This window comes from Nerophis lumbriciformis, linkage group LG18 (assembly GCF_033978685.3).
Source record: "Nerophis lumbriciformis linkage group LG18, RoL_Nlum_v2.1, whole genome shotgun sequence".
Classification (NCBI taxonomy): Eukaryota; Metazoa; Chordata; class Actinopteri; order Syngnathiformes; family Syngnathidae; genus Nerophis; species Nerophis lumbriciformis.
Window position 1 is genome coordinate 9,682,501 of NC_084565.2, and position 27,500 is coordinate 9,710,000.

The 27,500-nt window shown below is 40.5% G+C and overlaps 1 protein-coding gene across 4 annotated transcripts in view; it reads left to right on the plus strand.

Moving 5' to 3' along the window:
- The window catches only part of arhgef10la (Rho guanine nucleotide exchange factor (GEF) 10-like a), a 456,971-nt gene that overhangs the window by 178,698 nt on the left and 250,773 nt on the right, over nucleotides 1-27,500 (plus strand). For all 4 annotated transcript variants that reach the window (XM_061977629.1, XM_061977630.1, XM_061977632.1 and 1 more), the window contains 2 exons: nucleotides 398-513; nucleotides 3,763-3,890. In XM_061977629.1, the coding sequence (XP_061833613.1) occupies nucleotides 398-513; nucleotides 3,763-3,890 (244 nt within the window). The remainder of the gene's footprint in view (nucleotides 1-397; nucleotides 514-3,762; nucleotides 3,891-27,500) is intronic.

Genomic DNA, 27,500 nt, shown 5'->3' on the forward strand with positions numbered 1-27,500 from the left:
ATTCTTGGATCTCTTCTATTATTGAAGGAGAACACATTATTCCTGAAGCTTGAAAAATGGCCAATTCATTTAAAATGGGAAAAATGTCGTGGAAATCTGGAAATTTTTAGAGTTTGTCAAGGGAAAACCCGCAATTCCTGAATACAGTTTGAAGTTGGAAGGCTTTGAATCTGGTGAAAAATATGTAAGGTAGAATGCACCAAAATCTGGAGAATAATAAGAATAATAATGAATTTTGGTGTATAAAATCATATGTTCAACTATTAGTAATTGTGAAAAATTAAAAGACTTAATAAAATATACATTGTGTTAAACCAAAGGTGGTGTTTATCTTATATACATTTTTTTAACTGTGAGCAAAATGTAAATGTTTTTCCCACTCTTAAATATTTTCCAGGTAAATCCATTTTGGGTCCTCCACGGCTTTACCAGGAACTGCAGGAGCTCCAGCATGACCTTTGTGTGGTGGAGGATGTGACGCTCCTGGTGGGAACTCTGCAGGGGACCTACCAGGTACTTCCTCCTCCATCTTTCACCCATTATCATCCTCCACTTCACACACACACACACACACACACACGTGTCCCTAAAACCTCTTTCACCGTGTTTTACTAGCACACATTTTTAGTGGATACTGTAAATGTGGGACCGAATACTTGGGATGTTTACATTTTAGTACCGGTACTAAAATGTATTTCCATACTTTTCAGTACACGGGACCTCAAAAAATGGCGTCATTGGCTTTATTTTGACCCCAAAAAATCTCACGATGCGTTAAATATATGTTTATTTTTGCAATTGAAGAACAATTCCTGCATTAATTAAGTTAGCAACATATTGTGTCATTTCCCGGTATATATTTTCGTCAAAAATTATGAGGGACAAGCGGTACAAAATGCATAATTAATCCACTTGTTCATTTGCTGTTAATATCTGCTTACTTTCTCTTTTAACATGTTCTATCTACACTTCTGTTCAAATGTAATAATCACTTATTCTTCTCTTCTTTGATACTTGACATTAGTTTTGGATGATACCACACATTTGATGGTAGTTACAGGGTCATACATTGGTTATTCTTCAAGTATTGCCTGAGTTTATAAACAATAAAATATGACAAAAGATTTTGGGATAATTCGAGATATCAGTCTAATCGTTGTGGTATCGATTATATACGGCTCTTGTACTTGGTATCGTTACAGTCGGTATTTGTATTGATTCACCCATTTGTTTACTTTGTTTTTTTTTTTGCTGCAGCTGTTAATAATAATAATTTATATTTGTTAAAATCACAAAGTGCTGCAAAGTATAAAAAATAAAAAAATAAAAATAGAAAGTTAGAATATGTAATAAAAAAATTAAAATGGAAATGATACACTAGATAAAACAGAAACTTAGATAAAAATAGAAATAAAAGAATGAAAGCACTGCATAAAACAGATAAGCAAGCAGTTACAAATACTGTATAATATTGTACATGGTAATTTAGATTTTTTTATATATTGTATATAGTATATGAAAATAATATAATATAGTAATATATCAGTATATATTATATACTGTATATATAATATGTACATACCGTATTTTCTGCACTATATGGCGCACCTAAAAACTCAAATTTTCTCAAAAGCTGACAGTGCGCCTTATAATGCGGTGCGCCTTATATATATGAACAAAGTTTTAAAATAGGCCATTCATTGAATGTGCGCCTTATAATCCGGTGCGCCTTATAGTGCGGAAAATACGGTATATGTTATTTTATATTGCTACTATGGTACATTTTAGTCTACGTAATACCGGCATTATCCATCCTTTTGAAACTGCAGTGATAATGATACTTGTAAGAAACTTCCTTTGAGGCGATGATTAGTGATTTAGACGTTAGCCGCTAGCTAACTAGCTCTGTGTTATAGCTTCACCTTTATTGTCAGTTTTAATCCAATCCAATCCACTTTATTTACGGAGCACATTTAAACAACAAAAATGTTTCCAAAGTGCTGCACAACAATATTAAAAACAATATTCAAATATTATCCTTAGCGCCACCAATGACTGAATAAAAACAAAAAATAAATAAATATAAAACCAATATAAAAATAAATATGATTAAAAACGATTTTAAAGGGTAAAACCAATTAAAACAGTAAATAGAAATCAGTAAATAGTTTTAAAGCCAAAATACGTCCATTCTCTCTCTGCTGTCTGTTTCTGCTTGTAAGTGCGCCGCGTGTGTTGACTCACATGTGTTAGTCCGTCCAAAAAAATGGTATAATTTTTTTTCAAAAGGAGGAAAATAACCTAGCGGCGTCGCCATTCCCCCAAATGTTGCATTCCAGCGTGACAAAGGTGGCTCTAAGATGATCAGACATTCACTTGTCACGTTGGTTATGCTGGAAAGCAAAGTTTGCCGCTCCCCCGCGGCGTTCAAATCAGGACACTTCCCAGTAGTCTGCCACTGCGAACGCAGGAGGAGCGTTATTTACGCACAGCACGGGTGGTGGCGTGGGCGTGGGCGGGGGGGGGTACTCAACAATCACAGAAGAGCCTCTTAGGATAATGGTGCCACCTTTGCCCTCCTGTGCTAATAGAGGAACATGAACATGGTGACATCGCTGCACACCAACCAGCAAATAGAGAAAATACAAAGCTGCTTCTGTGTGACTGGAGACAGAATGCTTTTAATGTGACATTTTTCTTTTTTCTTTTTGGACTGAATGTATGCAGGGAGTGGACCTGCATGATCTCAGCTGTGGATGTTTCCTGCAAAGTTGTCTTTTTATTACCGAGTGAAAACCGATTTAAACAAATTAGTGTCAATCAGTGTCAGGTTCAAACACTGATGACCTCTATTAAACAGACAAGAAGCAAGGAATCATGCAGAGACACAGTTCAATTTTGCTCAATGAGGAGAGACATATTGAGCTGTACACTTAGCGACAGAACCAACCTATAGCTCTAAGGTACAGCCCACGTGCTCCTCTATTTATTAGTAGGTCCCTGGTTACATCACTGAGGCTGCTTCTGAAGGAAGGGGGGGTAATTTCAGCAGCCCCAGTTAGACACAATACACGATTATTCAGAAATGCAAATGTACTGATACTCGTGATATCGCCCTGTCCCTGCTTTGTCTGCGTCACTGTACTCGATGTTCGGCCTTGGCAGTCAGCAGGCCGGGTCTGGGCACAAACACTGATACGAGACGACTCGCAATCGCCATGGAGACAAGGATTAGTGATTTAGAAGTAGCTAAAACACTGTGGATGGATGTTAGCTTCTAGCTAGCTAGCCATGTCTTAAAGCAGCTCTTCCTGAGGGTGTTATAACTTCACCTTTATCTTTACTTTTTACACCAAAATGCGTCCATTCTCCCTTTTCTGTCTACACGCTGTGTCTGCTTGTAAGTACTCTGTGTGTGTGTGCGCTGCCCAACATGCTCCTCTGCTCGTAAAACCAGCAATGTCACCACATGATGACAACGTGCCGTCATGCCCGTTAAAAAAAGGGGCCGGGGGAACCAGTACTTTTTAGAGGCGGTATAGTACCGAATACGATTCATTAGTATCGCAGCACTACACTAGTACTGATATACCGTACAACTCTTGCAGCAGTTGTATCAGAATTGTTACAAAACTTATTTCTGCTCCTTCATTTGCAATGCTTTGATGTTTTTCTTTAAATGTCCTTTTCTGTTGCCCCAAAACAAACAAACAACATTTATTTTGTTTGTTTGAACGTGTTTCCTCTGCCTCTCCATCAAAGAACCTGAACACCACAGTGGCCCAGGACTGGTGCTTGGCTCTGCAGAGGTTCATCCATATCAAAGAGGAGCAGATCCAGAGTGCCAACAAATGCCGCTTACGCCTGCAGGTGCCCGGCAGACCCGACAAGTACGTACAATCACCCCAGCTGCTTTGTTCTCTCCTCAAAGCTTCTTCTTCTTCTTCTTCTTCTTCTTCTTCTTCTTGTTGTTGATGCTTTCAACATTCCCCAACAGTTTTTAGTTTTTTTGCAGAAAGTTGTTTCTAAATCAGTATCCGCTGGTTGAGGGCATACTTGAAAATAGATTGGAAGTAAGCAACAACTGTGATTATGAATTTGCAGGTGTTGCACAGGTGACATAGTATTGTTGCATATAATAATTGTGCTGAAAATACACTTCTCCTTTGGCCCAGTCAGTTAAAGTTCTGCTATTAATAAGTAGCAATGATAGTCACACACACACACTAGGTGTGGCGAGACTATTCTCTGCATTTGACCCATTACCTTGTTCACCCCCTGGGAGGTGAGGGGAGCAGTGAGCAGCAGCGCTGGCCACGCCCGGGAATAATTCTTGGTGATTTAACCCCCAATTCCAACCCTTGATGCTGAGTGCCAAGCAGGGAGGTAATGGCTCCCATTTTTATAGTCTTTGGTATGACTCATTGATTGATTGATTGAAACTTGTATTAGTAGATTGCACAGTACAGTACATATTCCCTACAATTGACCACTAAATGGTAACACCCCAATAAGTTTTTCAACTTGTTTAAGTCGGGGTCCACGTTAATCAATTCATGGTAATGCAAAACTAATCTTTCAGCACGTACACAATGTTGACATCTATAGTTATATTTTGATAAACAATCATAAATGAATCTTTCAGCACGTACACAATGTTGACATCTTTAGTTATATTTGGATAAACAATCATAAATGAATCTTTCAGCACGTACACAATGTTGACAACTATAGTTATATTTTGATAAACAATCATTAATGAATCTTTCAGCACATACACAATGTTGACATCTATAGTTATATTTTGATAAACAATCATAAATGAATCTTTCAGCACATACACAATGTTGACATCTATAGTTATATTTTGATAAACAATCATTAATGAATCTTTCAGCACATACACAATGTTGACATCTATAGTTATATTTTGATAAACAATCATAAATGAATCTTTCAGCACATACACAATGTTGACAACTATAGTTATATTTTGATAAATCATAAATGAATCTTTCAGCACGTACACAATGTTGACATCTATATTTATATTTTGATAAACAATCATAAATGAATCTTTCAGCACGTACACAATGTTGACATCTATAGTTATATTTTGATAAACAATCATAAATGAATCTTTCAGCACATACACAATGTTGACATCTATAGTTATATTTTGATAAACAATCACAAATGAATATTTCAGCACGTACACAATGTTGACATCTATAGTTATATTTTGATAGACAACAATCATAAATGAATCTTTCAGCACATACACAATGTTGACATCTATAGTTATATTTTGATAAACAATCATAAATTAATCTTTCAGCACGTACACAATGTTGACATCTATAGTTATATTTTGATAAACAATCATAAATTAATCTTTCAGCACGCACACAATGTTGACATCTATAGTTATATTTTGATAAACAATCATAAATGAATATTTCAGCACGCACACAATGTTGACATCTATAGTTATATTTTGATAAACAAATCATAAATGAATCTTTCAGCACATACACAATGTTGACATCTATAGTTATATTTTGATAAACAATCATAAATGAATCTTTCAGCACGTACACAATGTTGACATCTATAGTTATATTTTGATAAACGATCATAAATGAATCTTTCAGCACATACACAATGTTGACATCTATAGTTATGTTGATAAGCAATCATAAACATATTTTGATAAACAATCATAAATGAAACTGAGCAAAACCAACCTGTCGTACCTATCTGTAGGAAAGGTTGGTTTTGCATAACGGGTCGCCTAAAAACAAAACTAGAAATACAACCAAAGGACCCATTTTGGACAGGAAGAGGAAAATGAAATAATGGTGGCCCATAATGCATCCTGTTTGTTGAGCCGTGACTGGGACAGAAGAGGGCAAAAAGCGACTGATTGTGATGGAGGAGCAGGACTCCTGGGGAGGGAGAAATTCCAAGAAGAGGCAGAATGGCAGCGATGATTGACCTCGGCCATGAAACACTTACTCACCTGCTTGATGTTGCCAGATGTTGGGGTTCCCTTGAAAGTGGGGGGAACATGTTTGTTGACGTCCTTTCACACTGTCAAAGGAGTCACCTGGTCAGGTAGCTGGATCGCTGCCACTACAGGTGTATGTTCTCACAGCAGCTAGTGGGCGTGGCTTCGCTAAGGTCATAGTGAGAAACACCTTCAAGCTCACTTTCTGATTTCTATCATCTTGGTTCAATGCCGAGCTGTTTCTGTCACATGCTTGTGTGAAAGGAAGCATGTGGCGTGTCAGCTTGATTACATTTGTAAAGTAGTCAATTGGAACATAATAATAATAGATTTTATTTGTAAAAAGCACTTTATATTGAGTAAACAATCTCAAAGTGCTACAGTGTATTACAAATAAATGAATACATAAAAAGATACTAAATAAATAAAAACTAGAACAGCCACATAGCTATAACTAGTCTGCATATATCTAAAAAAAGACTTTTTAAAAAAAAGGGCTTTTAAGCCTTTTTTAAAAGCATCCACAGTCTGTGGTGCCCTCAAGTGGTCAGGGAGAGCGTTCCACAGACTGGGAGCGGCGGAGCAGAAAGCCCGGTCTCCCATTGTTCGTAGCTTTGTCCTCGGAGGTTGGAGGAGTTTAGCCTGCCTCTCTGTCTATCTATATACAGTATTGCAGCCTCCTGTCACCAGTAAGAGCAGATCGGAGCAAAAAAAAATGCAATTTCTGCCAAGTAGTCTGTCCGTTTACGTTATTAAAGTAAGTTTCAAGTGATATCAAGGATTATTTGTTGGGCGAGTTCCCAGACATGTGAACTATTGTGCTCCAGACATCATTCTACAGGACAAAACAGATGAAACTTGTAAAAGCATGGAGGTCTACAACTTCTTTGTGTGTGTCTGGGTCAAGGACGTTGGTATCAACACTCTCCTGGGTAAATATGTATCGTTTTTGTGAGGGTAAGTTTGTATTTCATGATTTAACTTTGCGTCTACAGCCATGTTTGTTGTTGTTGTTGCTTGCGTTGTTTACAAGTACCTTGTTTTCCCGTCTTTATCAAAATATAACTATAGATGTCAACATTGTGTATGTGCTGAAAGATTCATTTATGATTGTTTATCAAAATATAACTATAGATGTCAACATTGTGTGTGCTGAAAGATTCATTTATGATTGTTTATCAAAATATAACTATAGATGTCAACATCGTGTACGTGCTGAAAGATTAATTTATGATTGTTTATCAAAATATAACTATAGATGTCAACATTGTGTATGTGCTGAAAGATTCATTTATGATTGTTTATCAAAATATGACTATAGATGTCAACATTGTGTATGTGCTGAAAGATTCATTTATGATTGTTTATCAAAATATAACTATAGATGTCAACATTGTGTATGTGCTGAAAGATTCATTTATGATTGTTTATCAAAATATAACTATAGATGTCAACATTGTGTACGTGCTGAAAGATTCATTTATGATTGTTTATCAAAATATAACTATAGATGTCAACATTGTGTACGTGCTGAAAGATTAATTTATGATTGTTTATCAAAATATGACTATAGATGTCAACATTGTGTATGTGCTGAAAGATTCATTTATGATTGTTTATCAAAATATGACTATAGATGTCAACATTGTGTATGTGCTGAAAGATTAATTTATGATTGTTTATCAAAATAGAACTATAGATGTCAACATTGTGTACGTGCTGAAAGATTCATTTATGATTGTTTATCAAAATATAACTATAGATGTCAACATTGTGTACGTGCTGAAAGATTCATTTATGATTGTTTATCAAAATATAACTATAGATGTCAACATTGTGTACGTGCTGAAAGATTCATTTATGATTGTTGTCTTTGGTAAGAACTTAACTATTTCGGATTTTGATTTCTTTTATTTAGACTCGCCCAGTTGGTGCTTTTTGAAACACTCGTAGCAAACATGTGTTTAAGAAACACAAATAATAAGAAGATAATACTTCAATGGGAAATAATAAATGTTTAAAGTATATCAAACAAACTTATGCATTCTTCCACTCTGCTCCCTTGGACTGGAGTGTCAGCTACTTTTCTCGACTTCTTTTGTAACATCTTGACGTCTTTCTCCCTTCTTGATTACCTCTCGGGGAACTCTGGAGAAAAGTTGATCCTTTTTGCGATCTGAACAATTCCAACAACCTAAAACTACACAGGTGTAGGACATTTTTCTTCGAGAAAGGCAAAATGCTGCCCAGAAGGCGATGACAACAGATGCTCGCCGGCCCACCGCTTCCAGTCTGGCTTATTTAACGAGCCAGGTGAATACAAGCTATTAAACACAAACTGTAGTAACAACTCTGGAGTCCTGTTTGCTCCAGTAAACAGATGAACAAAACCTCTAATTTCACTTCCTCTACAACTCATTTCTACATCAAAGTGCGAGTTTGCAATATTCTTTCATGATAAAGTTCAAGGCATTCGGAATGTAATCATTTCCTGGAAAATAAATAGCTTCTCTGCAGCCAGCTAGTCCACTAGAGCTGTCACTGACTAAACATCATCCACAGTCTGAGTCCATCAACATGCTGCCTTGATGAGGTACTCACCACATTTACAAAGTCTGTTGGTTCACCACAATTTGCTCATTGAGTTAAAGGAGAACTGCACTTTTTATGGTAGTCATCTTTGTAGCCTTCAAAGCCTCGAAAACAACTTCAAAACCCTCCATCAATGTTTTATATACACACTGCAAGTATATATATATATAATGTAGTAAGAGACACCTTCATAACAATATGTAATATGTACAATATACACACTGCAAGTATATATATAATGTAACATACACCTTCATAACAATATGAAATATGTACAATATACACACTGCAAGTATATATGTAATGTAGTAACATACACCTTCATAACAATATGTAATATGTACAATATACACACTGCAAGTATATATATAATGTAGAAACAGACACCTTCATAACAATATGTAATATGTATAATATACACACTGCAATTATATATATATATATAATGTAGTAACAGACACCTTCATAACAATATGTAATATGTACAATATGCACACTGCAAGTATATATATATAATGTAGTAACAGACACCTTCATAACAATATGTAATATGTACAATATACACACTGCAAGTATATATATAATGTAGTAACATACACCTTCATAACAATATGTAATATGTGCAATATACACACTGCAAGTATATATATAATGTAGAAACAGACACCTTCATAACAATATGTAATATGTACAATATATACACTGCAAGTATATATATAATGTAGTAACATACACTTTCATAACTATGTAATATGTACAATATACACACTGCAAGTATATATATAATGTAGTAACAGACACCTTCATAACAATATGTAATATGTACAATATACACATTGCAAGTATATATATAATGTAGTAAGACACCTTCATAACAATATGTAATATGTACAATATACACACTGCAAGTATATATATAATGTAGTAACAGACACCTTCATAACAATATGTAATATGTACAATATACCCACTGCAAGTATATATATATAATGTAGTAACATACACCTTCATAACAATATGTAATATGTACAATATACACACTGCAAGTATATATATAATGTAGTAACAGACACCTTCATAACAATATGTAATATGTACAATATACACACTGCAAGTATATATATAATGTAGTAACAGACACCTTCATAACAATATGTAATATGTACAATATACACACTGCAAGTATATATGTAATGTAGTAACAGACACCTTCATAACAATATGTAATATGTACAATATCTACTGTATTTTGGTCATTTTAATCATTGCCGGAACTAATACTTTGGCGCATTTATTTCCGTTTCCAATGCTGCACACTGCATTCTTCCTGAAACAAACACGAGTGTGTTCTAATCTTGGCAGATTTAGTAACAAAAAAACCCAAAGACGACTATTTTTGGACAAATGAGGATTCACAACATTAGGACAAGTGGTAAAAATGGATGAATTGATAATTTAAAGCTGAATATACTGAGGATGAACTACTGCTTCTAGAAGCGAGCACAAAGGAAGAGTGAGACGTTGGAGCAGACGGAAGCTCAGAGAGTGAGGTGACAGTGACTCGAAGCTGCAAAATGTGTAATTTAAAGCCATGCTATTTCAACATAAATGGAGTACTTACCCAAATAGACCGGTAAAAACGTATAAGGCCAGCTGGACCCAACGCACAACTGTCCATGGAGTGAGTCACTATAATATTGATCATGATACACATGTGTGTTATTACAACTACACTACATACACTGTCTGGCTAGCTATGTACAAACAAAAGATGAAATAATACTTTACAGATACTGTAATATGATTGTTCATGTTTTTCACTCAGTACAGATTAGTGACTTATCACAGTGTTGTGTGTTACTAACTCAAACGCGTTTCGTGTTGACTTAGAAGCTAGCTTATCTCTTGCTGTAGTTAGCTTTTACGGCTAATACCGTAGCGCGCCGATGTGTTCGTACGCTAGAAAAAAAGTTCCTCAGTGTTCACTCTTACAATAACAATGTTGTAGTTTGTTGCTATACATGTTACACAACATAAATGAAGTATTGTTGACAGTTTTTGAATGCATTTTTAATGTAATTTAGAGGTAGAATTGATTGCTAACATTAGCTGCATTGCTAGCCACCAAAAACGAGCCGATTTTTACATGTTAGAATGCAAAAAGAAGAAAAACAAATATCGTGAAGGCTGCAGTTAAACACACTTGTACACTTTCTTCGCGTTACAGTGGAGTGAGTACACTGCAAAAAGTCAGTGTTCAAAAACAAGGAAATAAAATACAAACATTTTATTTTATTTGAACTCAGCAAAATTATCTGCCAATAGAACAAGAAAATTTGGCTTGTCAAGACTTTCCAAAACAAGAAAAATTAGCTAACCTCAATGAACCCAAAAATAGCTTAAAATAAGTATATTCTTACTATTAACAAGTGCACTTTTCTTGGTAGAAAAAAAAAAAAGAGACCTTTTTGCTCAATATGTTGAAAAATATTCTTAAATGAAGTAAATGCTAGTGCCATTATCTTGACATAATGATATTACATTTCTTGAAAGCAGCAAACTTATACTAAAAACTAATTTATTGTTCTTAATGGAAAGGCAACAAGGCAAGCGCTTGTTACTCTCATATTGTCTAAAAATGCCTTTTTCCATGGATAACATGACATCATCGCGCCAAGTGCGTGCTCTTTCAGTCAATTAGTGCGCATATATACAGCCCGAATTTATCTGAATGTGCATGAACTATTTCTGTTCAAAATTGTTAGAAATGTTAAATGTTTAAATATTAACTGTCAGTTTACTGTACTGTGCCAACTGTACTACTATATGAGTACCTATTTTCTATTGTTTCATTGAAAATAAAACAGCATTGGGCGTCATCTGTTTTAATTATGAGACACAATTGTGTCAAAAAAAAAGAAGTAGTTTTATACTTGTGAGTGTTGATGACTCTGCAGCATCGCGTGGACATCGGGGGCGGTACCACTGGATTGGCAGACCGGGGTGGTGGTTCCTCTCTTTAAGAAGGGGAACCGGAGGGTGTGTTCTAACTATCGTGGGATCACACTCCTCAGCCTTCCCGGTAAGGTCTATTCAGGTGTACTGGAGAGGAGGCTACGCCGGATAGTCCAACCTCGGATTCAGGAGGAACAGTGTGGTTTTCGTCCTGGTCGTGGAACTGTGGACCAGCTCTATACTCTCGGCAGGGTCCTTGAGGGTGCATGGGAGTTTGCCCAACCAGTCTACATGTGTTTTGTGGACTTGGAGAAGGCATTCGACCGTGTCCCTCGGGAAGTCCTGTGGGGAGTGCTCAGAGAGTATGGGGTATCGGACTGTCTGATTGTGGCGGTCCGCTCCCTGTATGATCAGTGCCAGAGCTTGGTCCGCATTGCCGGCAGTAAGTGGGATACGTTTCCAGTGAGGGTTGGACTCCGCCAAGGCTGCCCTTTGTCACCCATTCTGTTCTGAACTTTTATGGACAGAATTTCTAGGTGCAGTCAAGGCGTTGAGGGGATCTGGTTTAGTGGCTACAGGATTAGGTCTCTGCTTTTTGCAGATGATGTGGTCCTGATGGCTTCATCTGGCCAGGATCTTCAGCTCTCGCTGGATCGGTTCACAGCTGAGTGTGAAGCGACTGGGATGAGAATCAGCACCTCCAAGTCAGAGTCCATGGTTCTCGCCCGGAAAAGGGTGGAGTGCCATGGGGAGGAGATCTTGCCCCAAGTGGAGAAGTTCAAGTACCTTGGAGTCTTGTTCACAAGTGAGGGAAGAGTGGATGGTGAGATCGACAGGCGGATCGGTGCGGCGTCTTCAGTAATGCGGACGCTGTATCGATCCGTTGTGGTGAAGAAGGAGCTGAGCCGGAAGGCAAAGCTCTCAATTTAGCGGTCGATCTACGTTCCCATCCTCACCTATGGTCATGAGCTTTGGGTTATGACCGAAAGGACAAGGTCACGGGTACAAGCGGCCGAAATGAGTTGCCTCCGCCGGGTGGCGGGGCTCTCCCTTAGAGATAGGGTGAGAAGCTCTGTCATCCGGGGGGAGCTCAAAGTAAAGCCGCTGCTCCTCCACATGGAGAGGAGCCAGATGAGGTGGTTCGGGCATCTGGTCAGGATGCCACCCGAGCGCCTCCCTAGGGAGGTGTTTAGGGCACGTCCGACTGGTAGGAGGCCACGAGGAAGACCCAGGACACGTTGGGAAGACTGTCTCCCGGCTGGCCTGGGAACGCCTCGAGATCCCCCGGGAGGAGCTGGACGAAGTGGCTGGGGAGAGGGAAGTCTGGGCTTCTCTGCTTAGGCTGCTGCCCCCGCGACCCGACCTCGGATAAGCGGAAGAAGATGGATGGATGGATATACTTGTGAGTGTTGATGACACAGCTTTGCAACACTTGATATTCTAGTTTCAAGCATGTTTTACTCAATATAGGTCATCAAATCTCAGCAACATGCTGTAATATCTTACTGAGATCATTTAGAACACTTAAAACAAGTAAAACACTCTGCAAATCTGCTTAGTGAGAAGACGGCGTGGCGCAGTGGGAGAGTGGCCGTGCGCAACCCAAGGGTCCCTGGTTCAATCCCCACCTAGTACCAACCTCGTCATGTCCGTTGTGTCCTGAGCAAGACACTTCACCCTTGCTCCTGATGGGTGCTGGTTAGCGCCTTGCATGGCAGCTCCCTCCATCAGTGTGTGAATGTGTGTGTGAATGGGTAAATGTGGAAGTAGTGTCAAAGTGCTTTGAGTACCTTGAAGGTAGAAAAGCGCTATACAAGTACAACCCATTTATCATTTATTTATTATAAGAATGATCTTATCAGCAAATATCACCCTTATTTGACATATTTCAGTTTTTGCAGTGTACTTTTTCCCCCGGAGAAGTAAAAGACGCACACAAGGTGATAGAACCAATTCTGCATGTGTGATCTCCATCTGATTGCGATGGGACCTCCGTGTCAGCTGGCTCCGCCCCCTGGTGGCGGTGGCAGGTTGCGCGGTGCTACCTCAGGTGCAGCATGAGCAGCTTGTAGCAATAGGCGGTCTCTTTCTTCCCGCATACCCGCTCTCTTGTCACTTTCCCTTACTTGTTGTGCATCTCAAACAACAAACAAGTTGGCGAGGGACAAGCCCAAGGACCCCCCGCAGAGAGGCGGCCCCCTACCTGTCTGCCCGCCAGCGCTGCTCTGTAGTCAGGCGGCGCGTGGCCAGCTGCGCAGCGCAAACAGAGCGAGTACGTGGGAAGCATCCTGGCAGAGGTCATTAGCATCCTCCTCTACGGTGGCCACTTCAAATGTCACACTTCAAGTCCACGCACAAGCTTCCCTTTCTAATGGCACAGCGTTCAGACTTTATCAATGCGGAGAGCGTCTCCCAAACAATCCCCGGGCCCTGGAGGGTCCTCGGGATCTTATCTCGGTGACCGCACTTTTCACCGTGACTCCCTTGAGAGTGGAGAGGTGTGGATGAATAAATGGACTCCCACTCCAGGACTCCAAGTTACAGCTTCCATTAGCAGTCGAATCAACTCGTTAATTGAGGCACAGCATCGCCTTAATGCGGCGCTTCTCCATTCTTTTCAGTTCTGTATTAATGCTAAATATGCTGGTTTAACCACCAAAATATCTATTAAACAGAACAAGAAGCAAGGAATCAGGCAGAGACAGAGCTCAATTTTGCTCATGAGGAGAACGCATGGAGCTGCACACTCAGTTACAGTCTCGCCCTACGCTCTGAGGAACAGCCCACGCACTCCTCTATTTATTCAGTTTAGGAGTTCCTTAGTTACATGCTGAGGCTGCTTCTAAAGGGAGGGGTCACACGTTATGCGAGCAGCTCCAGTACACTTAATACGTGATTATTCAGAACGGAAATGTGCTGAGAGCCTTGCGATTGCGTCCTGTCTCTGCCTGCTGTTGATATGCCTTATCTTCGTTGAGGTGCTGGTTCGTCCTTGGCTGTTAGCAAGGCTGAAAGACAGAAAACATCTGCGGCGAGGCCACTCCTCACATGCAGTGGAAGATAACAAGTTGTGTGCCCTTGCACCAGAAGAAAAAGTACAACTTGAGCACAATAGATAATAACTAAAGCAATGGCCTTTAAGCATAAGAGTTGTGTGATAACTTATATATCATTATTCTAACAGTTGCGCTATCGACACTTTACTCCGCCCCCATGGAGGCTCCTCCCACTATTTTAGGGGACAGACTTTTTTCCACGTTCCCTTCGGGAGTGAATGTTTATTTTGTGTCAAAAGATGCGCTATTACCTCTCACGCATAGTAAGATATTGTAGCCCCCAGAAGAAATCAGTCAAAGTCCGACGCTATTTTCAACTTTTATTACCAATCTTATGACAACAAACGGCACAATTCCAACAGGCTTTACCTCCCGTGCGAACACTTTCGTCTCGTGAGTGTGCGCTTCCCCGAATAAGCAACAACACTTCCTCATTCTCAGCACCTTTCAGGCACGGACTGTGTGTTTGCAAACATGGGAAAAACTGACATCAAATCCAAACCCCACGAACATAAAACATTATCGTTAGCTGCTCGTTACAGTATGAATTGATATATATATATAACCTATTATTTGTGCACTATTGACAAGTGATGTAACGAAAACTTGACCACCGATAAGACTTTGATCACCAAAAACCGCCCTACCAAAACCGAATGTAAACAAAACGCAAGGCATTGTCTGGAGCGTTGTCAGCATGTCTGTGATGTGGACGTGATTTTTATACATATTGCAGATTTACCCGCTGACAGCCATCTACAAAAAGTGCAAATATTAAGAGGACAGTGGAGGCTTTTAAGAAGAAAAAGTCCAACTCGAGCAACATTGCAAGCAAGTGTGACGTCATGCTAGCTGTAGCTCGCCTCGTTTGTCAGGGACATGGAGGGACAGACGTAGAGTCTCTAAACACGACTACATTTTATAATAACACCAGAAGATGATGCTAGTTTTGTTGCTGGTTGTTTTTAATTAATAAAATGTCATAAAGTCTGTTAACATTTAAACAAAATCTCAACAAAGTACATTGTACAAAAACCCGTAACAATAGAAAATATGGCAAAACGATAAAGATGTTAATACTAATTAATGATTACAGATTTGTTTCTAAATTATGCATACATTTTTTTTTTTAGCTTTTTTAAAGAAATCATAGAAAATAATGCAAATTACTCGATGTCATGTGACCACGTCCATAACCACACCCCCACCACCACAGGTATCGTGGCCGTTAAGGGGAAAGTGTGTGTGTGTGTGTGTGTGTGTGTGTGTGTGTGTGTGTGTGTGTGTGTGTGTGTGTGTGTGTGTGTGTGTGTGTATATTTGTGTATGAATGTGTATAAACACACACATATGTATGTATATTTGTGTATGTATATATATATATATATATATTTATTTATATATAAATAAATATATTAAAAATATGTTCACGAGTCTTGTTCACGAGTGAGGGAAGAGTGGATGGTGAGATCGACAGGCGGATCGGTGCGGCGTCTTCAGTAATGCGGACGCTGTATCGATCCGTTGTGGTGAAGAAGGAGCTGAGCCGGAAGGCAAAGCTCTCAATTTAGCGGTCGATCTACGTTCCCATCCTCACCTATGGTCATGAGCTTTGGGTTATGACCGAAAGGACAAGATCACGGGTACAAACGGCCCAAATGAGTTTCCTCCGCCGGGTGGCGGGGCTCTCCCTTAGAGATAGGGTGAGAAGCTCTGTCATCCGGGGGGAGCTCAAAGTAAAGCCGCTGCTCCTCCACATCGAGAGGAGCCGGATGAGGTGGTTCGGGCATCTGGTCAGGATGCCACCCGATCGCCTCCCTCGGGAGGTGTTTAGGGCACGTCCGACCGGTAGGAGGCCGCGGGGAAGACCCAGGACACGTTGGGAAGACTATGTCTCCCGGCTGGCCTGGGAACGCCTCGGGATCCCCCGGGAGGAGCTGGACGAAGTGGCTGGGGAGAGGGAAGTCTGGGCTTCCCTGCTTAGGCTGCTGCCCCCGCGACCCGACCTCGGATAAGCGGAAGAAGATGGATGGATGGATATATATAAATGTGTGTGTGTGTGTGTGTGTGTGTGTGTGTGTGTGTGTGTGTGTGTGTGTGTGTGTGTGTGTGTGTGTGTGTGTGTGTGTGTGTGTGTGTGTGTGTGTGTGTGTGTGTGTGTGTGTGTGTGTGTGTGTGTGTGTGTGTGTGTGTGTGTGTGTGTGTGTGTGTGTGTGTGTGTATATACACACACATATGTATGTATATTTGTGTATGTATATATATATATATTTATTTATATATAAATGTGTGTGTGTGTGTGTGTGTGTATTTATGTGTATATACACACACATATGTATGTATATTTGTGTATGTATATATATATATATTTATTTATATATAAATGTGTGTGTGTGTGTGTATATATATATGTATGTATGTATGTATGTGTATGTATGTATGTGTATGAATGTGTATATACACACATGTATGTATATTTGTGTGTGTGTGTGTGTATATACACACACATATGTATGTATATTTGTGTATGTATATATATATATATTTATTTATATATAAATGTGTGTGTGTGTGTGTGTGTGTGTGTGTGTGTATATGTATGTAATGTATGTATGTATGTATGTGTGTATGAATGTGTATATACACACACATATGTATGTATATTTGTGTATGTATATATATATATTTATTTATATATAAATGTGTGTGTGTGTGTGTGTGTGTGTGTGTGTGTGTGTGTGTGTGTGTGTGTGTGTGTGTGTGTGTGTGTGAGAGAGTTTACAACAAGGGGTAATGGTTCAACAATCTTTTTTTTTTATCCAAACACAGGATTACATCAAGCTTAAATGTCTCCACAAAACGTTAACCCCCACGTTGCTACAATAAAACACAAAAAACAACATAATTTTACCTCGTGTTGGCTTATATTCGTGGCATTGTTGAAAATATTGGGAGTGATATGTGAGCTGCGACTTCACATAGTCGCCGCTGGCGAGACGATCCTTTATAGGCTTGAGTTCCGGTAGTGCCTTTTCCTTTGCTGTAATAAAGTTCTTCCGTGACACCTTTTTCGGTCTCATCACAATTAAAGACCTGCCGCGGAACAAATCCCCCTTCGCTGATAAAATCCTTAAACTGAAGGTGCTGCAAGTCGGAGTTTATTTAAGTAGCTAAAACGCTAGCTCAAAGTGGTTGCCCAGCAACCTGAAGCTAGGCAGCGAGACTGTGCAACAGGTCTCTAGTCACCATCTGACGTCTCTACATCCTTTGCACACACCTTTCTCAATTGCACACCCACCTAATATGCTAATTGTTGTGTTGATATATTTGATTAGACTAACTGACTGGCTTTAGATATATTTATAAAGTCTAACATAGTGTTGATAAAAGATGTTCCTGCTGTGTGATGTTACATGATTTGAACCTAAATGTTAATTACATTTTTTATTTACACCAATTATATACAGTATATATCACCGACAAATACCTATATTGATAAGGGTATCGTACTGATACAATTTTATCGATATACACCCTGTAAGATCGGAGGCGTATCACTCGATAGCTCGTTAGCTAAGAAGATAACTTTGTTTTTCCGACCACGGGAAGGAAGAAAGTGAGTGTGAAGGACATTAAGTTAATGAAATTCATCCAATTGAAGCAAGAACACAATGAAAAACAAGGGCCAAGATGTTGCTGTTTGCATGAAGCTCTTCTAGTCTGCACCATCCTGAGGAAGTCGTTTGGATTCATTGTAACAAACCTCTCACAAGCCATGCCTAATTAATGATCAATCATCCAGCTGACAGCATTCCGCTATGACAATTGGTCACCCAATAAAAAAAAATAAAAAAACCCAGCAAGTTTGCTTCGGTGAGCTGGGGTCAACGCTCAAACCATTATTCCATTATGCATTATTCAAGTGTATCGAAAGAAAAGAAATGAATGTGAGTTCTTGCATTAAGTTTTCATAATGTGAGTAGAAAATAATTCAGCACCTGCGCCACCAGGTCAATGGCTGCAGGCTGCATTCCGCCCGACACTGCAACAACTTAGTGGAGTTGCTTTGCACACACCACCGCTCAAGGTCTGCTATTATTCTGTGCCGGGGCAGAGGCCCATCTTCCAGAAAAACGGTGCAGGATTTTGACAGCCCAATCTTAAGATTTAATGAAAGGCATATTTATTACTACAATTTGCAATTGTAGTAGGAATTGCATGTGAATGCCCTATGTGCCCAAGCCGCCCAACCGCCGATATGCGTGAGTGGAACTGAAATGCTTGAATGTCCAGGGTGAGAGTGTGGATGTTGGAACGCTTCGAATCGGTTGAGAAATGTGGGATATGAAGAGGTTTGTATATTGCCCATTCATTGTCAATGGGGGGAATTTCCTGGTATTTGCAGGTAATCAGGGAATTTTCTGGATCGGGAAACATGCTGGCTTGAGTGTCCAGGGTGAGTGGGGTGTGTGGATGTGGGAACGCTACGAATCGGTTGAGAAATGTGGGATATGCAGAAGTTTGTATATTGCCCATTCATTGTCAATGGGGAGAAATTCCTGGTATTTACAGGTAATCAGGGAATTTTCTGAACCAGGAAACATGCTGGCTTGAATGTCCAGGGTGAGAGTGTGGATGTTGCAACGCTTCAAATCGGTTGAGAAATGTGGGATATGCAGAGGTTTGTATATTGCCCATTCATTGTCAATGAGGAGAAATTCCTGGTATTTACAGGTAATCAGGGAATTTTCTGAACCAGGAAACATGCTGGCTTGAATGTCCAGGGTGAGTGTGTGGATGTTGGAACGCTTCGAATCGGTTGAGAAATGTGGTATATGCAGAAGTTTGTATATTGCCCATTCATTGTCAATGGGGAGAAAATTCCTGGTATTTACAGGTAATCAGGGAATTTTCTGAACCAGGAAACATACTGGCTTGAATGTCCAGGGTGAGAGTGTGGATGTTGGAACGCTTCAAATCGGTTGAGAAATGTGGGCTATGCAGAGGTTTGTATATTGCCCAGTCATTGTCAATGGGGGGAATTTCCTGGTATTTACAGGTAATCAGGGAATCTTCTGGACCGGGAAACATGCTGGCTTGAGTGTCCAGGGTGAGTGGAGTGTGTGGATGTTGGAACGCTTCGAATCGGTTGAGAAATGTGGTATATGCAGAAGTTTGTATATTGCCCATTCATTGTCAATGGGGAGAAAATTCCTGATATTTACAAGTAATCAGGGAATTTTCTGAACCAGGAAACATGCTGGCTTGAATGTCCAGGGTAAGAGTGTCGATGTTGGAACGCTTCGAATCGGTTGAGAAATGTGGGATATGCAGAAGTTTGTATATTGCCCATTCATTGTCAATGGGGAGAAATTCCTGGTATTTACAGGTAATCAGGGAATTTTCTGAACCAGGAAACATGCTGGCTTGAGTGTCCAGGGTGAGTGGGGTGTGTGGATGTGGGAACGCTACGAATCGGTTGAGAAATGTGGGATATGCAGAAGTTTGTATATTGCCCATTCATTGTCAATGGGGAGACATTCCTGGTATTTACAGGTAATCAGGGAATTTTCTGAACCAGGAAACATGCTGGCTTGAATGTCCAGGGTGAGAGTGTGGATGTGGGAACGCTTCAAATCGGTTGAGAAATGTGGGATATGCAGAGGTTTGTATATTGCCCATTCATTGTCAATGAGGAGAAAGTCCTGGTATTTACAGGTAATCAGGGAATTTTCTGAACCAGGAAACATGCTGGCTTGAATGTCCAGAGTGAGTGTGTGGATGTTGGAACGCTTCGAATCGGTTGAGAAATGTGGTATATGCAGAAGTTTGTATATTGCCCATTCATTGTCAATGGGGAGAAAATTCCTGGTATTTACAGGTAATCAGGGAATTTTCTGAACCAGGAAACATGCTGGCTTGAATGTCCAGGGTGAGAGTGTGGATGTTGGAACGCTTCAAATCGGTTGAGAAATGTGGGCTATGCAGAGGTTTGTATATTGCCCAGTCATTGTCAATGGGGGGAATTTCCTGGTATTTACAGGTAATCAGGGAATCTTCTGGACCGGGAAACATGCTGGCTTGAGTGTCCAGGGTGAGTGGAGTGTGTGGATGTTGGAACGCTTCGAATCGGTTGAGAAATGTGGGATATGCAGAAGTTTGTATATTGCCCATTCATTGTCAATGGGGAGAAATTCCTGGTATTTACAGGTAATCAGGGAATTTTCTGAACCAGGAAACATGCTGGCTTGAGTGTCCAGGGTGAGAGTGTGGATGTTGGAACGCTTCGAATCGGTTGAGAAATGTGGGATATGCAGAAGTTTGTATATTGCCCATTCATTGTCAATGGGGAGAAATTCCTGGTATTTACAGGTAATCAGGGAATTTTCTGAACCAGGAAACATGCTGGCTTGAGTGTCCAGGGTGAGAGTGTGGATGTTGGAACGCTTCGAATCGGTTGAGAAATGTGGTATATGCAGAAGTTTGTATATTGCCCATTCATTGTCAATGGGGAGAAATTCCTGGTATTTACAGGTAATCAGGGAATTTTCTGAACCAGGAAACATGCTGGCTTGAGTGTCCAGGGTGAGAGTGTGGATGTTGGAACGCTTCGAATCGGTTGAGAAATGTGGGATATGCAGAAGTTTGTATATTGCCCATTCATTGTCAATGGGGAGAAATTCCTGGTATTTACAGGTAATCAGGGAATTTTCTGAACCAGGAAACATGCTGGCTTGAGTGTCCAGGGTGAGAGTGTGGATGTTGGAACGCTTCGAATCGGTTGAGAAATGTGGGATATGCAGAAGTTTGTATATTGCCCATTCATTGTCAATGGGGAGAAATTCCTGGTATTTACAGGTAATCAGGGAATTTTCTGAACCAGGAAACATGCTGGCTTGAGTGTCCAGGGTGAGAGTGTGGATGTTGGAACGCTTCGAATCGGTTGAGAAATGTGGTATATGCAGAAGTTTGTATATTGCCCATTCATTGTCAATGGGGAGAAATTCCTGGTATTTACAGGTAATCAGGGAATTTTCTGAACCAGGAAACATGCTGGCTTGAGTGTCCAGGGTGAGAGTGTGGATGTTGGAACGCTTCGAATCGGTTGAGAAATGTGGGATATGCAGAAGTTTGTATATTGCCCATTCATTGTCAATGGGGAGAAATTCCTGGTATTTACAGGTAATCAGGGAATTTTCTGAACCAGGAAACATGCTGGCTTGAGTGTCCAGGGTGAGAGTGTGGATGTTGGAACGCTTCGAATCGGTTGAGAAATGTGGTATATGCAGAAGTTTGAATATTGCCCATTCATTGTCAATGGGGAGAAAATTCCTGGTATTTACAGGTAATCAGGGAATTTTCTGAACCGGGAAACATGCTGGCTTGAATGTCCAGGGTGAGAGTGTGGATGTTGGAACGCTTCAAATCGGTTGAGAAATGTGGGCTATGCAGAGGTTTGTATATTGCCCAGTCATTGTCAATGGGGGGAATTTCCTGGTATTTACAGGTAATCAGGGAATCTTCTGGACCGGGAAACATGCTGGCTTGAGTGTCCAGGGTGAGTGGAGTGTGTGGATGTTGGAACGCTTCGAATCGGTTGAGAAATGTGGTATATGCAGAAGTTTGTATATTGCCCATTCATTGTCAATGGGGAGAAAATTCCTGGTATTTACAAGTAATCAGGGAATTTTCTGAACCAGGAAACATGCTGGCTTGAATGTCCAGGGTAAGAGTGTCGATGTTGGAACGCTTCGAATCGGTTGAGAAATGTGGGATATGCAGAAGTTTGTATATTGCCCATTCATTGTCAATGGGGAGAAATTCCTGGTATTTACAGGTAATCAGGGAATTTTCTGAACCAGGAAACATGCTGGCTTGAGTGTCCAGGGTGAGTGGGGTGTGTGGATGTGGGAACGCTACGAATCGGTTGAGAAATGTGGGATATGCAGAAGTTTGTATATTGCCCATTCATTGTCAATGGGGAGACATTCCTGGTATTTACAGGTAATCAGGGAATTTTCTGGACCAGGAAACATGCTGGCTTGAATGTCCAGGGTGAGAGTGTGGATGTGGGAACGCTTCAAATCGGTTGAGAAATGTGGGATATGCAGAGGTTTGTATATTGCCCATTCATTGTCAATGAGGAGAAAGTCCTGGTATTTACAGGTAATCAGGGAATTTTCTGAACCAGGAAACATGCTGGCTTGAATGTCCAGGGTGAGTGTGTGGATGTTGGAACGCTTCGAATCGGTTGAGAAATGTGGTATATGCAGAAGTTTGTATATTGCCCATTCATTGTCAATGGGGAGAAAATTCCTGGTATTTACAGGTAATCAGGGAATTTTCTGAACCAGGAAACATGCAGGCTTGAATGTCCAGGGTGAGAGTGTGGATGTTGGAACGCTTCAAATCGGTTGAGAAATGTGGGCTATGCAGAGGTTTGTATATTGCCCAGTCATTGTCAATGGGGGGAATTTCCTGGTATTTACAGGTAATCAGGGAATCTTCTGGACCGGGAAACATGCTGGCTTGAGTGTCCAGGGTGAGTGGAGTGTGTGGATGTTGGAACGCTTCGAATCGGTTGAGAAATGTGGGATATGCAGAAGTTTGTATATTGCCCATTCATTGTCAATGGGGAGAAATTCCTGGTATTTACAGGTAATCAGGGAATTTTCTGAACCAGGAAACATGCTGGCTTGAGTGTCCAGGGTGAGAGTGTGGATGTTGGAACGCTTCGAATCGGTTGAGAAATGTGGGATATGCAGAAGTTTGTATATTGCCCATTCATTGTCAATGGGGAGAAATTCCTGGTATTTACAGGTAATCAGGGAATTTTCTGAACCAGGAAACATGCTGGCTTGAGTGTCCAGGGTGAGAGTGTGGATGTTGGAACGCTTCGAATCGGTTGAGAAATGTGGTATATGCAGAAGTTTGTATATTGCCCATTCATTGTCAATGGGGAGAAATTCCTGGTATTTACAGGTAATCAGGGAATTTTCTGAACCAGGAAACATGCTGGCTTGAGTGTCCAGGGTGAGAGTGTGGATGTTGGAACGCTTCGAATCGGTTGAGAAATGTGGGATATGCAGAAGTTTGTATATTGCCCATTCATTGTCAATGGGGAGAAATTCCTGGTATTTACAGGTAATCAGGGAATTTTCTGAACCAGGAAACATGCTGGCTTGAGTGTCCAGGGTGAGAGTGTGGATGTTGGAACGCTTCGAATCGGTTGAGAAATGTGGGATATGCAGAAGTTTGTATATTGCCCATTCATTGTCAATGGGGAGAAATTCCTGGTATTTACAGGTAATCAGGGAATTTTCTGAACCAGGAAACATGCTGGCTTGAGTGTCCAGGGTGAGAGTGTGGATGTTGGAACGCTTCGAATCGGTTGAGAAATGTGGTATATGCAGAAGTTTGTATATTGCCCATTCATTGTCAATGGGGAGAAATTCCTGGTATTTACAGGTAATCAGGGAATTTTCTGAACCAGGAAACATGCTGGCTTGAGTGTCCAGGGTGAGAGTGTGGATGTTGGAACGCTTCGAATCGGTTGAGAAATGTGGGATATGCAGAAGTTTGTATATTGCCCATTCATTGTCAATGGGGAGAAATTCCTGGTATTTACAGGTAATCAGGGAATTTTCTGAACCAGGAAACATGCTGGCTTGAGTGTCCAGGGTGAGAGTGTGGATGTTGGAACGCTTCGAATCGGTTGAGAAATGTGGTATATGCAGAAGTTTGAATATTGCCCATTCATTGTCAATGGGGAGAAAATTCCTGGTATTTACAGGTAATCAGGGAATTTTCTGAACCGGGAAACATGCTGGCTTGAATGTCCAGGGTGAGAGTGTGGATGTTGGAACGCTTCAAATCGGTTGAGAAATGTGGGCTATGCAGAGGTTTGTATATTGCCCAGTCATTGTCAATGGGGGGAATTTCCTGGTATTTACAGGTAATCAGGGAATCTTCTGGACCGGGAAACATGCTGGCTTGAGTGTCCAGGGTGAGTGGAGTGTGTGGATGTTGGAACGCTTCGAATCGGTTGAGAAATGTGGTATATGCAGAAGTTTGTATATTGCCCATTCATTGTCAATGGGGAGAAAATTCCTGGTATTTACAAGTAATCAGGGAATTTTCTGAACCAGGAAACATGCTGGCTTGAATGTCCAGGGTAAGAGTGTGGATGTTGGAACGCTTCGAATCGGTTGAGAAATGTGGGATATGCAGAAGTTTGTATATTGCCCATTCATTGTCAATGGGGAGAAATTCCTGGTATTTACAGGTAATCAGGGAATTTTCTGAACCAGGAAACATGCTGGCTTGAGTGTCCAGGGTGAGTGGGGTGTGTGGATGTGGGAACGCTACGAATCGGTTGAGAAATGTGGGATATGCAGAAGTTTGTATATTGCCCATTCATTGTCAATGGGGAGAAATTCCTGGTATTTACAGGTAATCAGGGAATTTTCTGAACCAGGAAACATGCTGGCTTGAATGTCCAGGGTGAGAGTGTGGATGTTGGAACGCTTCAAATCGGTTGAGAAATGTGGGATATGCAGAGGTTTGTATATTGCCCATTCATTGTCAATGAGGAGAAATTCCTGGTATTTACAGGTAATCAGGGAATTTTCTGAACCAGGAAACATGCTGGCTTGAATGTCCAGGGTGAGTGTGTGGATGTTGGAACGCTTCGAATCGGTTGAGAAATGTGGTATATGCAGAAGTTTGTATATTGCCCATTCATTGTCAATGGGGAGAAAATTCCTGGTATTTACAGGTAATCAGGGAATTTTCTGAACCAGGAAACATGCTGGCTTGAATGTCCAGGGTGAGAGTGTGGATGTTGGAACGCTTCAAATCGGTTGAGAAATGTGGGCTATGCAGAGGTTTGTATATTGCCCAGTCATTGTCAATGGGGGGAATATCCTGGTATTTACAGGTAATCAGGGAATCTTCTGGACCGGGAAACATGCTGGCTTGAGTGTCCAGGGTGAGTGGAGTGTGTGGATGTTGGAACGCTTCGAATCGGTTGAGAAATGTGGTATATGCAGAAGTTCGTATATTGCCCATTCATTGTCAATGGGGAGAAAATTCCTGGTATTTACAAGTAATCAGGGAATTTTCTGAACCAGGAAACATGCTGGCTTGAATGTCCAGGGTGAGAGTGTGGATGTTGGAACGCTTCGAATCGGTTGAGAAATGTGGGATATGCAGAAGTTTGTATATTGCCCATTCATTGTCAATGGGGAGAAAATTCCTGGTATTTACAGGTAATCAGGGAATTTTCTGAACCGGGAAACATGCTGGCTTGAATGTCCAGGGTGAGAGTGTGGATGTTGGAACGCTTCGAATCGGTTGAGAAATGTGGGATATGCAGAAGTTTGTATATTGCCCATTCATTGTCAATGGGGAGAAATTCCTGGTATTTACAGGTAATCAGGGAATTTTCTGAACCAGGAAACATGCTGGCTTGAGTGTCCAGGGTGAGTGGGGTGTGTGGATGTGGGAACGCTTCGAATCGGTTGAGAAATGTGGTATATGCAGAAGTTCGTATATTGCCCATTCATTGTCAATGGGGAGAAAATTCCTGGTATTTACAAGTAATCAGGGAATTTTCTGAACCAGGAAACATGCTGGCTTGAATGTCCAGGGTGAGAGTGTGGATGTTGGAACGCTTCGAATCGGTTGAGAAATGTGGGATATGCAGAAGTTTGTATATTGCCCATTCATTGTCAATGGGGAGAAAATTCCTGGTATTTACAGGTAATCAGGGAATTTTCTGAACCGGGAAACATGCTGGCTTGAATGTCCAGGGTGAGAGTGTGGATGTTGGAACGCTTCGAATCGGTTGAGAAATGTGGGATATGCAGAAGTTTGTATATTGCCCATTCATTGTCAATGGGGAGAAATTCCTGGTATTTACAGGTAATCAGGGAATTTTCTGAACCAGGAAACATGCTGGCTTGAGTGTCCAGGGTGAGTGGAGTGTGTGGATGTGGGAACGCTACGAATCGGTTGAGAAATGTGGGATATGCAGAAGTTTGTATATTGCCCATTCATTGTCAATGGGGAGAAATTCCTGGAAATTCTGTGAAAACTGGGAATTTTCAGAAATAGGAAAACATGTTTTGCCTTTGATATCTTGGAAGAAGAGTGTGTGTGGATGGTTGAAAAGTCCAATCAAGTAAAAATCGGACCTTCGGTTAAAAAACGTGTTGAAATGAGAATTGGTATTTGGGAATTCCTGGAATTTTGGGGAAACCGGAAATATGTACAAAAAAAATAGTAACTTGTTGTCCCAACTAAGAAGAATGTTCTCAAGGTGGAATGGTTGGATTTTGCCGAAAAATTTAAACTGTGAAAACTTTGGTGCTTAGTAAAACCGGGAATTCTGGGAATTCCTGGAATTTTTTCAACTTGGAAAATGATAGTTTGATTGTCCAAGATGAGTGGAAGGGATTCGAATCAGTTGGGAAATGTGGAATTTGTGCATGTTGGAAAACATGGCCCGTTATAGTACAAACCCTGTTTCCATATGAGTTGGGAAATTGTGTTAGATGTAAATATAAACGGAATACAATGATTTGCAAATCCTTTTCAAGCCATATTCAGTTGAATATGCTACAAAGACAACATATTTGATGTTCAAACTCATAAACTTTTTTTTTTTTTGCAAATAATAATTAACTTAGAATTTCATGGCTGCAACACGTGCCAAAGTAGTTGGGAAAGGGCATGTTCACCACTGTGTTACATGGCATTTCCTTTTAACAACACTCAGTAAACGTTTGGGAACTGAGGAGACACATTTTTGAAGCTTCTCAGGTGGAATTCTTTCCCATTCTTGCTTGATGTACAGCTTAAGTTGTTCAACAGTCCGGGGGTCTC